The sequence below is a fragment of the Aptenodytes patagonicus genome, chromosome 1 (genome assembly GCF_965638725.1).
Source record: "Aptenodytes patagonicus chromosome 1, bAptPat1.pri.cur, whole genome shotgun sequence".
Classification (NCBI taxonomy): domain Eukaryota; kingdom Metazoa; phylum Chordata; class Aves; order Sphenisciformes; family Spheniscidae; genus Aptenodytes; species Aptenodytes patagonicus.
This window is the reverse complement of record NC_134949.1, coordinates 945,943-959,141: the sequence shown is the minus strand read 5'-3', so window position 1 is coordinate 959,141 and position 13,199 is coordinate 945,943. Positions and strand designations below refer to the sequence as shown.

At 56.0% G+C, this 13,199-nt stretch overlaps 1 protein-coding gene across 1 annotated transcript; it reads right to left on the bottom strand.

The window, feature by feature from the left end:
- Positions 1-2,150: 2,150 nt before the first annotated feature.
- Positions 2,151-9,034, bottom strand: IL15RA (interleukin 15 receptor subunit alpha). Its single transcript, XM_076328572.1, has 7 exons — positions 8,962-9,034; positions 3,679-3,870; positions 3,466-3,543; positions 2,942-3,175; positions 2,736-2,765; positions 2,377-2,434; positions 2,151-2,253 (listed from the first exon to the last, which is right to left on the bottom strand). Exons 1-7 carry the CDS (start codon positions 9,032-9,034, stop codon positions 2,151-2,153), a joined length of 768 nt encoding a protein of 255 aa, XP_076184687.1.
- Between the last annotated feature and the right edge of the window lie 4,165 nt (positions 9,035-13,199).

The window sequence follows — 13,199 nt, the reverse complement described above, 5'->3', positions numbered from 1 at the left end:
CCTTACTCGCAACAGAGGGGTTTCCCCAGACTGCCTCCTCCCTGCAGCAAACCGTAAGGGAAGAAGAGAGGCAGCGTCTGAAGAACTGCTTTGGTTTGATTTCAGTCTAACTCGGAGACAAACTGGAGAGTGTTTTTAATGCTGAAATTAAATTTGTAACAAAAAAAAAAAACAAGCCTTAATGCTGTCTTTTTTCTCTTCCTTTCTGTTAAGAAGTCGTCCTGGGTTGCATTTATTTACCAGCCATCTCAGCAGCAATGGTGCAAGCAGCACGGTGGTCTTGTAAATCAGACGGTGTCTTCTCCGTTTGAAGACATTGTGGCTCGTTGTACCAGAGCTCGTGTCGTGCAGAGATCAAAACTGAAACTGATTTCAGAAGAGATCTGCTCTTGGACACGGGGCCGGAGCCGTGAGCCACACCTGCTGGAGGAAGCTCGTGCATCCTGTTGATTTCCATGGTCATTCATTGAACAGGAGCTGCTTCGCTGGCTCTCCTTTCGCTTTCGAAGCACCGACTCCAGCAAGGCTTTCCCTGTTCCACTCACCTAAGCACCTCCAGCCACACCTGCTGGAGGAAGCTCGTGCATCCTGTTGATTTCCATGGTTATTCATTGAACAGGAGCTGCTTCGCTGGCTCTCCTTTCGCTTTCGAAGCACCGACTCCAGCAAGGCTTTCCCTGTTCCACTCACCTAAGAAGTTCACCCAAGACTTGGACGTTGGATGTAACCATAAAGTTTGGTGTGGACATTGGAACAGGCGCCTCCAGCGATCCCATCCAGCCTCACCTGTCTTCCGACCGTCCCGTGGTATGTTGGGGAGAAGCAGTGCCGCTGCAGGAGGTTTTGGTCCGTCACACATCCAAAGTGCTGCTTCCTCCAGGTCCGACGGTCCAGAGCAGTGGCACAAACAGGAGGACAAAAGACGGCAGCAAGAAAAGGATGCAGAAGTTGTTAGATGCCTACTCGTTTCCAGCTGACTGCTAAAACTCCCTTCTGCCGTCCAGCTGAGCGATGGCAGCTGTCACCTTGCCGTCACCTTTTGCCGCTGGAGGACGTCAGTACTGGTGGCCGGCGAGCTCTTGCTGCTGTGGAGATGGATTTCACCCCAACCCAGCTCCTGTCTGTCCCCTCTGTCCTCCCCACCATCGTGGCTGCCAAGATCAAAAAAACCAACTGCTGTGTGTGCGTTATTTTATATACCACATATATACACATTTATACATAAAACAGCATCAATACAAAGCTGCCTGTTCTGTAGCAAGGGCGAAACGAGTGGGTAACAACTGATGATGGACGAAGGGAAAACATGCAAAGGAAAATATTTCCTAGGTCGTGTTATTGCCTTCAGTCTTTGGTAGTGTCTGTAGCGAAACCGCTCCTGCTTGTGGTCCCCTGCGAGCGGCCGGAGCCGGCGGGCACCTGGGCCGACCCCTGCGACCGCGGTGGGACGGCGCCGGCACCCTTCGCTGCGGTTGCAGGTTCATCGACGAATGGCTGAAAGAGAGCAGGAAGGGGGTGAGGACGCGGCGGAGGGATGCTCGGCCGGGTCCCTCTCTCTCCGTCGTCCGCGAGCAGCGCTGCTTTCTGGTTTTGGGGGCAATTTTAGGGCAAAGTGGCTCTAGGGAAGGGGCTGGTGTCCAGCTGGCCCAACTCTGGCCTTGCTCCCGACCAGGGAACGGGTGCTACTTGGGGCAGGGCAGCCCAGCTTCACCCCCAGCACCCAAACCCCATCCCCTGCACCCTAAATGCCCTCCGCTGGGGCAGGCAGCCCCAGCCCGCTCCCTGCCACCCGCCAGCACCCACGGGACCACCTCCTCTAAACTCTGGCTCCCGACGCAGAACACCCACCGCCTCCATGCCACCCCGAGGTGCTTGCAGGGCTCACTCTCCCCACCCCCCATTCAGCCGCACGATGGGACACCCGCGCACCCTTGGGTGCTGAAGCTGTCTCATCCATGAGAGTCACTTCTTCAGGCTGGGAAGAGCGGCCACGTGTCCCTGGGGTGAGGATGCTCCGCGTGGAGGGCAGCTGGGGACCGGGACACACTCTGCCACGCGCCGCCGTCGCTTGGGGAAGCGTCCAGCTTTCCATCCGAGCCCCAAGCATCCTCTGGGCTGGCAGGTGCACCGAGTTGCCCGGTGGTGGGTGCTCAGCCCATGGGGAAGACGCTGGGCTGCAACATCTCGTTCTCAGCAGCGGAAGCCGCCATGGGGATGGCCGTCACCGTCCCCATGTAGTCCTGCCCTGCGCGCCTGCGGAGGGGAGAGGAGTGTCACCGGCACCCCAAGGCCTTTCCCCAGCTTTCAGGAAAGCACAGAGGCCGAGGACGACTCGTCACTGGGGTGGAAAGACCTCGCGGGGCTCGGCACACTTACATTTTCATCCTCCAGCAGCAGCAGGCCACGATACTGGCGACCACCAGCACCGGGAGCCCTGCGGGAGAGACATGGCGGCCGGTGAGCATCTTCCAACGCACGGCCGAGGGCACAGCCCGCCTCAAACGAAACAGCTCCACAAAGAGCCGAAAGCGCTTTGTGCACGTTCGCAAGGTGCCCTCCCCACCCCGGGAAGAAATTTGGGTGCTACATCGTTCCCGCCTCGGAGGTATTGCCTTCGACTACGGCATAAACCTCCCACGGCATAAACCTCCCACAGCCCCGAGGAGGGCTTTTAGGCTAAAAAAATAAAGAAAATAAATCCCTGCTTGCCAAAATAAGCTTTTTGCCCGGCTTACCAATGGAATAGGTCAGGGTCTGGATGGAAACTGGAAAAGAAGAGAGAAATGGGAATTTTTAGCTGCAAAGCCAGGAAAGGGGGGGGAGCCTCACTAAAAAGGGGGTTGTAGAGAAGGGGAAAAATGCATTGAAAAAGTAAAAGAGCCGTCGCTGGGTGAAACACAGCCCCCTTGGTGGGTTATCTCCCCCGGAGAGGCAGCCTGACCTGCGGCGTAGTCCGCGGGGGCAGTGGGCAGCCGGGTTGTCCCCAGAGGTGTCCCCAGGGCCGTCCCCTCTCCCAGTGTGGATGTCTCCAGTGGTGGGGGCATCTCCGGCGGCACGGATGTCTCCGGTGATGGCCCATCAGGTGCTGGTGGCACGAGTGACCGGCCGGCAGCTCCCGGCAGCCCAGGCATTGCTGCAGGAGAGGGGCTGGAGGTCAGGCTGGCGTCGGTGTTTCCTGCTGGGGAAAATGGTGTAAAACCTTTTAATTTAAAAAATTAAAAGCCATGCTCCAGGTAGCACCGTTATTTCAGTGCTCAGCCTCGTGCCCACTTCAGGCAGGTCACGGTGGGGACCACACAGCCCATCCGGCAGCTACGAAATGGCGTAATTTCAGGCAATTGAATTAATTCGATCACACAATTGAAATATTTTGCTTTCCACACCATGGTGGTTGTGGTTTTGCCGTGACCACGGTCACGGCAGCCCCAAACCAACCCCTGTGGGCTGCGGTTGCCCCTTCCTCACCCCTCTGGGTTGTCCTCTCGGTGCGCGGCGCGGTCGGGAGCTCAGGGCTGAGGGTTAGTGGAGGTAGAGCCGGGTCTCCTTCGGGAAGACACAACGCAGACACCATCAACGGCAGCGCCCACGCCACCCCGCACCCTCCTCCGCCACGCCGGTGATGGAGATGTCCCCCCTCCCCGGTCCCCATCGCATCCCGGCCGCTGAGCGAGGACTTACGGATGCATTGCAGCGTGGTTTGTGTCCAGTCGGGCTTGGAGCCGTCGCGGAGGATGCACTGGATGAGAGTGGAGGTACCAGCTTTCCGCTTGTAGCCCGGGTTGCAGGTGTAGCGCAGGCAGGTGTTGAGCAGCGTGTTGTTGCCCACATCGATGTGCGCGTTGGCCACGTCCTTGGGGCGGCTGCATCGTACTGGGGGGGGCAAAAAAAAAAAAAAGAGATGAAGATCGCAACGGGGAGATTAGGCACCCTCTGGCCCCGGCTCGCTGTGCTGACCGGCACCCGAGGGGGTCAAATCCTGCCAGGGGGTGGAAACGGGGTATCGGTGCTGCCGCAGGGTTGGGAGAGCTTCATCCAGCCTGCAAAAAGACAGCGGTGAGATGGCTGTGCCTGTGCACGGGGGATGGAGAAGGGGAAAGCTCCATTTCCAGCACGTTTGCGGTCGCTTATAGCAGCTCCTCCGGTTGACGAAGCCTTTTCGCAGAATTTCATCCCCCTGCAGTGACCGTCCCGGGCCGACAGCTGACAGCCCCGGCTGCATCCCACCACCAGCTGCCGCATTTTGGCTGTGCTTGCCACCCCCTTTTTTCTCCGCTCATTTTGCAGCTGGATGTGAAAAATTCCAGGCGCTGTGTGAGTCCTCCAGCCACTTCCCGGGGTTTTTTCCCCGCCGGAGGCTGCAGCCCACGGCCCTGGAGGTGGCTGAAATCTGAGCATCACGTGGCCGGGCAATGGGGCAGCGATAGGCGATGAGTTACGGCTTTTCTCACCCCCAGAAGGGCTTGCGCTTCCCCTTTGGCCCTGATTTGAGTTCGGTTTTGCAAGAGGGTGTTACAACTTCACTTCTCTTCTCTGGTACAATGGAGAAAGTTTCTTGGTTGCCCCAAGACCGTGCCCGTGCCTGGACCCCTGCCACAGTGTGGGAATGGCTCACCCGTGACCCCCCGCTGCCAGCTCCTGTCCCCCCCACACGAGCCGCTGCGGAGAGGCGATGCTCCAGCACCGGGATGGAGCAATGCACAGCGGGGATAAAGCAATACACAGCCAGGCTGGAGAGATCCACAGCTGGGACGGAGCGATGCACGGCCGGGATGTCACACATGGCCGGGATGGAGCGATGCATGGCTGGGACGGAGCGATGCATGGCCAGGATGTCATGCACGGCCGGGATGGAGCGATGCATGGCTGGGACGGAGCGATGCACAGCTGGGACAGAATGATGCACAGCTGGGATATCATGCACGGCCAGGATGGAGCAATGCACGGCCGGGATGTGATGCATGGCCAGGATGGAGCAATGCATGGCTGGGATGGAGCGATGCACGGCCGGGATGGAGTGATGCATGGCTGGGACGGAGCAATGCAAGGCTGGGATGTCATGCACGGCCGGGATGGAGCGATGCATGGCTGGGACAGAGCGATGCACGGCCGGGATGGAGTGATGCATGGCTGGGATGGAGCGATGCACGGCTGGGATGTCATGCACGGCCGGGATGGAGCGATGCATGGCTGGGACGGAGCGATGCATGGCCAGGATGTCATGCACGGCCGGGATGGAGCGATGCATGGCTGGGACGGAGCGATGCACAGCTGGGACAGAACGATGCACAGCTGGGATATCATGCACGGCCAGGATGGAGCAATGCACGGCCGGGATGTGATGCATGGCCAGGATGGAGCAATGCATGGCTGGGATGGAGCGATGCACGGCCGGGATGGAGTGATGCATGGCTGGGACGGAGCAATGCAAGGCTGGGATGTCATGCACGGCCGGGATGGAGCGATGCATGGCTGGGACGGAGCGATGCACGGCCGGGATGGAGCAATGCATGGCTGGGACGGAGCAATGCACGGCTGGGATGTCATGCACGGCCGGGATGGAGCGATGCATGGCTGGGACGGAGCGATGCACGGCCGGGATGGAGCAATGCATGGCTGGGACGGAGCAATGCACGGCTGGGATGTCATGCACGGCCGGGACGGAGCGATGCATGGCCGGGATGTCATGCACGGCCGGGATGGAGCAATGCATGGCCGGGATGCGATGCACAGCATGGATGAATTGATGCCCGGCACGGATGGAGCAACGCCCCGCTGGGATGGAGCGGCGCCCAGCCAGGACGATGCACATTTGGTACAGAGGGATGCACGGTTGGGCTGGGATTGGGAGCGGGATGGTGATGGGAGCACAGTGGGGACAGGAGTGGAATGGCAGTGAGGGCAGAGCACAACAGGGATGGGAATGCGCCGGTTGCTGAGGACAGGAGCCCGCTGGGGACAGGAGCGTGATGGCAGCGGGGAGGGGAGCACGGTGGGGACGGGAGCACTATGGGGATAGCAGCACAGTGGCAGTGGGGACAGGAACGCAGCGTGCTCCCCCAGGCACCCAAAACACCCGGAGATAAAAATCTCCTTAATCTTAAAAATCTCCTGCCCCAATTTGTTATGTATCCCCAGAACATCCCGAGGAGGGCCTGCTCCGTTTCAGTGCTCGGGTGGGTCCATGCCGTGTCCCCTGGCATCGGGACACCCCGAAGAGCTGCAGCCGCCGTGCCCAGAGGGCACGAGTGATGCGGCGGCCACACATGTGCTGAGTACATCAGTTCAAGGCGGCGGCGGCGAAATTTCTGGGAGTGTTTCGAGGAAACGCCACCGGCCATTTCGCAACGCCCTCGCATGTCGCCAGACCTGAAGCGATGCCACAAAATGAATGAAGAGCCCTTCCAGTGCCAACACAACCCGCAGCCACATCTGCGAAGGGAGTGCAGCAGGCAATCCCGCTGGAAGCATCACAAATGTCGGGGAAAAACAGGGACCTGCGAGTCCTGTTTACCCCTCTCAGCTTTTAAACCTGATCTCATCATCCTAATCCCACCGAAGCACTTTTTTTCCGGTTGATTCAACTGTAAAATAATCTCCTCTTCCAAAAAACGCCCACGTCCTTCGATGGCAAGACCCCAGCATCTCTGCCCTCCAGGACTGTGACCCCGGCGTCTTGCGCCATCGCTCCATGGATTTCAGTTTGTTTGATGAGATGAAACACGTGCCAAAGGGGAAAAGGGGAGGAAATCTTTGGGGATTCAGGTTTCCAGCACTGCTACAGCCCTGGAAATCCGTGGCCAAGATTTAGGCTTTCTTTTATACCTCAGCAGTGAATTGGAAACGGTGTAAAACGCAGATGGATGGGGAGAGCCGTGACCGTGATAAAGCTCTTGCTTCCAAGCAAGAAGATCTGCGGTAACTACGAGCCTCTCCCTCTCTTATTTGCTTTTTTATTGAAGCAGATTGATAAAATTCCCTGGATCTGGGCACCGCTGGGGACTTGCATGCAGGAAAAAACAACATCTGTCGTCTGTTTTCCTGTTTAATTCAAGGAGAAGTTCACAAGACTCTCCTAGGACGGCCAAAAGCATCTCTCCGCTTGTCTCCGCTCCCTCTGAGCTTTGCCAGTTGAGTTTTCCCACTGACGTGTCAGCCCAAGCGCTCGAAGACTCATCACATCGTTAGCTGACCTCCCAAACAAGCTGCGGTGCCAGGTACCAGCCTTCTTGGGAAAATACCTCCGGCTGCCTTATTTCCATCCGAATTCCCTGCATCCCGCTGATATTAGATTTCCAGGTTGAAACGCGTGCACAATATTCTTTTTTTTTTTTTTTTTTTCTATTTGCATGATCAATTCATGTTTTCACTTTGCTTTTGGGCTTTCTCTGCCGCTGATCTCAAATGGTGCCGGTGAGGGTGAGCTCGTCCCAGCACATTGGGAAGCAAACCACGCAGGCGCCGGGCATGTGGCCGGGATGAGTCCGGGGGATGGCGATGCTGCCGTGTGCTGTCGTCCCACGTCGTGGAGACGTCCCCCTCCAGCTTTGCGGGGCTGCACACAACTAGACACCAGAGAATCCACAGCAAGAAAACTTGACTGTTTTTCTTAGAAAATCATCAGCAAAAGGGCCAGAGCGGCGCTCATTTTCTGCTAACGGTTTAAAAACCATAAGCCAAAAAAAGCGGAGAAAAGAGACATTTCGGAAGTCTGTGCCCAAGACCGGAGAATTCACAAGAAATGCCAAAACCACAGAAATAAATGAAACTTTTTCACGTTTTTAACTGAAAAACATTTACAATCGATTGGCTGTGCCAGGGATGGAAAGCAGGAGAGGACGCGATGCCCAGCACAAGCAGCACAGGATGCATCAGCACTGCCGGTGCCAGAGGGGCTGCGGCACCTCCCGAATTATCCAGCAGCTGAATTAAAAGCAATAAATATTATTCCTGTTCTCTAACACCCCAGATAACCACGTTTTCTGCCCCAAACGACAGTCCCGATTGCATCACAGCTACCAGGAACGTTGTCTGCAGGTCTGGCACAGGGCCGTCAGAGGGTATTGCCTTCAGGGAAAGCTATTTTTAGCCTGTTCCTGAGATGTGCCTGGCAGCACACGCAGCTTTTCTGCCTTATTTTTGCTGCTGGAGTCATTTTACAGCCCTCGTTGCACCCACCAGCTGTTTAGAAATAGGAACAAATTCATTTTCTAGGGCTGTGCAGCTTCATCAGCAGACGGGAGCCTGCAGAAGGGAGAGCGCTAAAGCTGTCCCCAACCTTTGCAGTCCCTTCCAGCCTTATTTCCTGCGCTTCCACGCGAGCCCTTCACAATTCCCACGTTTTCAGTTAATTCAAGATTTCCTAATGGTCTTGCCGCCGCCGCCAGCGGCTCCCTGGGGCTGTCAGCATCGCCGGCTCCTCCGCCGTCCGTGCTGAGCCGCGACAGTGATTTTTCCCAAAGTTGCTTTTGGAGAGGCGAGACACGGTGTGACATCCCCGGTCCGGCGGCGATGCTCGGCCGCGGACAAGTCACAGTCCTGTGGAAAACCTACAGACCCCACCCGGGGCGAAACCCTGCGGCGACCCAGCTCCCAAGGGTCCACCTCACGGACCCTAAAAATCAGCCCCAGCCTCTCTGGAGGTGGGGAGGTGGCGTGGGCACCCGGGGAGGGAGGTAGGGGGGTGCAAGGGGAACGCGGGGGTGCAGCCTGGGCACCCTGGGGAGCAGCGTGGGTGCCCCGGGGGGAGCGTGGGCACCCCGGAGGGGTGCATGGGGCACCTAGAGAGAAGCGGGGACACGCAGGGAGCGGCGTGGGCACCCCGGGGAGAGGCGTGGGCACTCCGGGGGGGAGCCCGGGCACCTCGGGAAGCTGAGCAGGCGCCCCAGGGACGGCGCTGGCACCCCGGGGAAGGCGTGGGCGTGCCGGCGGCGGGCCGGGGAAGCCCGGCGGAGCTCCGCTTACCGGTGTCGGCGGCGGCCCAGGGCAGCAGGAGGACGACGGTACCGCAGAGCAGCGGCAGCAGCGACCGCGCCATGGGACGGCGGCGGCGGCGGCGGCGGCACCGGGGAGCTCAGGACATGCCCGGCGTGGCCCGACCCGCCTTCCCCTTTCGCTTTCGCTTTCGAGCCGGGGCTACCGAAAGGGACGCACCGCCCTGCCGGGATGCGGAGTCCGGGGGAAGGGAAGGGAAGGGATGGAGTGCCCGGGGGGGGGGCGGGATTCGGTGCCCGGGGCGGGCGGGGAGGATGCAATACCCGGGGGGATGCAATACCGGCGGGGGGGTGAGGGGGCAGGGTGATACCCAGGGGGATGCAGTACCGGGGGGGGGGGGGGGATGCAATACCGGGGCGGGAGGGAGTCATTGCCCGGGGCGGGGGGATGAGATACCTGGGGGGGGGGGGATGCGGTACCAGGGGGATGAAATATCTGAAGGGGGTGGGTGGTGCATTACACAGGGGGATGCAATACCAGGGCGTGAGGGAGAGGGGATGTGATGCCCGAGGTGTGGGGGGGGGGATGCGATACCCCTAGAGAAAGCAGTACCCGGGGTGATGCAATACCCGGGGGTTGTTGCAGTACTCGGTTTGGGGGGGTGCAATACCCAGGAGGATGTGGTACCCGGGGCGGGGGGGGGGGATGTGGTACCAGCGGGATGCAGTCTCTTGGGGAGGGATGCGATTCCTGGCAGGAGAGGATGCAGTACTCGGCATGGGGATGCATTGCCCAGGGGGCTGCGGTACCCGGGGGAAATGCAGTGCCCTGGGGGGGGTGTGTGTGTGTGTGTGTGTGCAATTCCCCCAAAGACAACTTAATAGGACAGAAAAGGAAGGGAAAATAACAATAATGATAAAAGAATATACAAAGCAAGTGATGCACAATGCAATTGCTCACCACCCGCTGACCGATGCCCAGCCAGTTCCTGAGCAGTGGCCGTGCCCCCCTCCCAGCCAACTCCCCCCAGGTTTTTTTGTTCAGCGTGACGTCATATGGTGTGGAATATCCCTTTGGTCAGTTGGGGTCAGCTGTCCGGGCTGTGCCCCCTCCCAGCTTCTTGCGCACCCCCAGCCTGCTCTCTGGCAGGGCAGTGTGAGAAGCTGAAAAGTCCTTGACCTAGTGTAAGCACTGCTCAGCAACTAAAATATCAGTGTGTTATCCACATTAGTCTCATCCTAAATCCAAAACACAGCACTGTACCAGCTACTAGGAAGAAAATTAACTCTATCCCAGCCGAAACCAGGACATATATTTACTATAGTCTCTACTTGTTCCTGATCAGCTTTTTCAGAAGCTCACAGAAGTCAACTGACTAGCGGGACATGATTTAGCTTTGCAAAAAAGTGCTCCATCAGTGCTCCCTCCGCTGGGTGCTGGTCCGCCGGCGCAGCTGGCATTGCCCCCGTTTTCCTAGAAGCCTCATGCTGTGCCCAGTCCAGCCTTTTTTAAAAATGCAGCTGCTCCCCAGAGCGGGGCGGGAGGGAGGACGCTGGGACTCTGCCCTTTGCACTGTGGGGAGCAGCAGCAGGGCTGGTGATGGAGATAAGGGGTGCCGACTCCGTGGCTGTGCCACAACACGTTGTGTTTTCCTGGGTGAAACCCTTGGGTCCAGGTGCCACGCCAAGAGCAAAGCCCCATCACCGGTACCAGCAGCTGTGCCAGGTTGTCGCCCCCCTCCAGTGCCTGAGGGGATCTGCCTGGGTGCGATGCCCTGGTGGGGGGAACCCTGGGAACGCAGCTATCACAATGCTGGAGCTGGAGCTTGCTGGTCCCCAGGCAAACCTCAAAATTGGACCTCAAGCTATTATTCAAGGCCCTGGAAGATCTGCAGAGCTCTTGCAGTGGGTCTCCATCCTGCAGCATGCCTGGGACTGCACTGCTCCCACAGGTCCTGCTTACAACAAATCCTCCAAAAACTGCCCTACGGCTCCTTGCTCATGGCCTCCTGGCTTTCCCTGTCTGGTTCCTCTTCTCTTGACTGCAAGTCATTTTGTCTTGGCAGTGAGTATCAGAAAATAGCTTCACAATAACTACGGAAGGGAAGGAAAAGGGCTATTTGGAGGATAACATTTCACGGCCAATTAGCAATTCTTCATGAGAAGTGGGTAAATTCCCTCTCTACCCATCAAGGAGAGAGCATTAACCTCCATTCACCTTCCCTGAAGCAGAAGAAAGTCACTGATGGTGGCCCAACCAGTTGACAAACCACTTGACCCTGCCAAGTGTTTTTTAGGAAGAGCAAAGAGGCCTTGCAGGAGACTGCAAACCTTGAGAACAAGGTGTATACGCCTGAGGATTGCTACTAGAAACATTCAGGGCCACGCAGATGAAAATGCTGCACCAGTTACACACCAGTTAAGTAATAACCCAGATTCCCAGGGCTCGGTGTTTAAATTGCTGTTGATTAAGCACACTCTTTAATCTATGTATTCTGGACAGGTTGGGATGAGTGTTATGAAAAGCAATCAGCAGGTCAGACTTCACAATCAGCTTACGTAAGAAATAGCCGAGGGTAATAACGCTGGGATTTGATAAAGAAAATACAGTCTGCAAAGACTTTACCCTTCTTCTCCAACCAGTCCTTCAAAAGCTGTATAAAACCCAGTCGTGTCACAACTGTTTCTGGGTGAGGATTTTTCCGATCCTTGTGAAAACAAGCTCGGTAGCTACTAATCTTCAATAAGATAAGCAAAACTATGTGCGAGAGTTTATATTGTCTGAACTAGAGAATTGCGATGCCTGAGAATGGCACATTTTCAATAGGAAGACTTTCTACAAAAGATCAGAGTTATCGAATGTGGCTGCTGTTTTCTAGCATCGCCCCGCTGAGCCCTGCCCGATCCCTGTCTCGGGGAGTCCTTTGTGCCCTGTCCCCCAACACACGGCATCAAAGGGTCCTTCCCACCTTGTCCCTGTCCCATGTACCAAGACAAGGGTGTGACCCTAAAGCATCCCTTGCGGAGGGACACGGAGATAACCAAGGGCTGAGCACATCTTCTGTGTTTTCAAAGGGCTTCGCCATCCTGCGTCCAAGCTAACAATTCAAGAATTGTCTGTTTCCAATTGCCTCGAACATCTGAGAAACAATTTTTGGGCTGAGCTATCCCCCACCGTCTCCCCTTGTGTTGCTTTTGGCAAGGCTGGGCAGAAGTGGTTGAAGAGTTCTGCTTGTTTCTGCTTGGATGTAGCGTGTGGAAGGATTGTGTTATTGACTATGACTCTTTAACTGGAGATTTTTGGGTAAGAAAAGTTGGATTCAGACTAGGACTAGAGATCAGTCCAGTGTCTTTGAAGAGACACAAACTGCTTGTTTCATGACGCTGTCGCCAGGGTTGAGGAGCTGTCTCCTTCCTGGGCAAAAATGTTCCTTTGGACTCACTTTCCAGCTAAGAGCAACCGAAACAATGCCTTACACAACAAAATACACTCTATATATATAAAAAGATCTGCTTTTGTTTTTCTTTGGGGGTTTAGCCAGGAATTATTTAATTTCTTATCTGCTCTGACATATTTGTTCCTGCACTGAGTGCATATAACCCACTCAGGATGTGAGTTCATCGTAAAATGCGCTTATCTCACAGGAATATTTGGGAGTTTGGTTCATCTCTGCTAATTGCATATGCTAAGTACAAAAGGTTGCTACAAACCATTTGTAAAGCTCAAGTTTGTAAACTGGAATGATTTCCCATCAAGTTAACATCCCTGCTCTAATTTTATCTTATCTGCTATTAATCAGTCCAGGCAAGAAGCAGTCGCTGCCCCAGACTCCATCCCAAAGCGGTGCTGCCCACTGTGCTCAGAGGCACCCAGAAAAATCAAAATACAGCCCTGAAAAAAAAAAAGAGATGGAGGTTTTTCCTTATCAAGGAAGAAATTACAGTGCTAACATTTTGTCTTGTGGGAGCTACAGAAATATTGAGCCTCCCTAATGAAAGAAGCAGCTGGTTTTCTGGTGCTGTGATAATAATGATCCCTGCTGGGAGTACACTGCAAATGCTGAACGCGGGCGCAGGGTTTCGAGATGCAAAAGTAAGCGTGACCCACACCTGCAGGGACTAAATGGGGTGGACCTGACACTGCTTCCCGCCCAGGAGACTATAAATGCAGAAGACCTTATCCTACGGGTGTTGCAGATTAGTTTTAAAAGCTAAACATGTTGAACAGTAATAATTATAATATAATAACAATAATGATAATAATAGCAA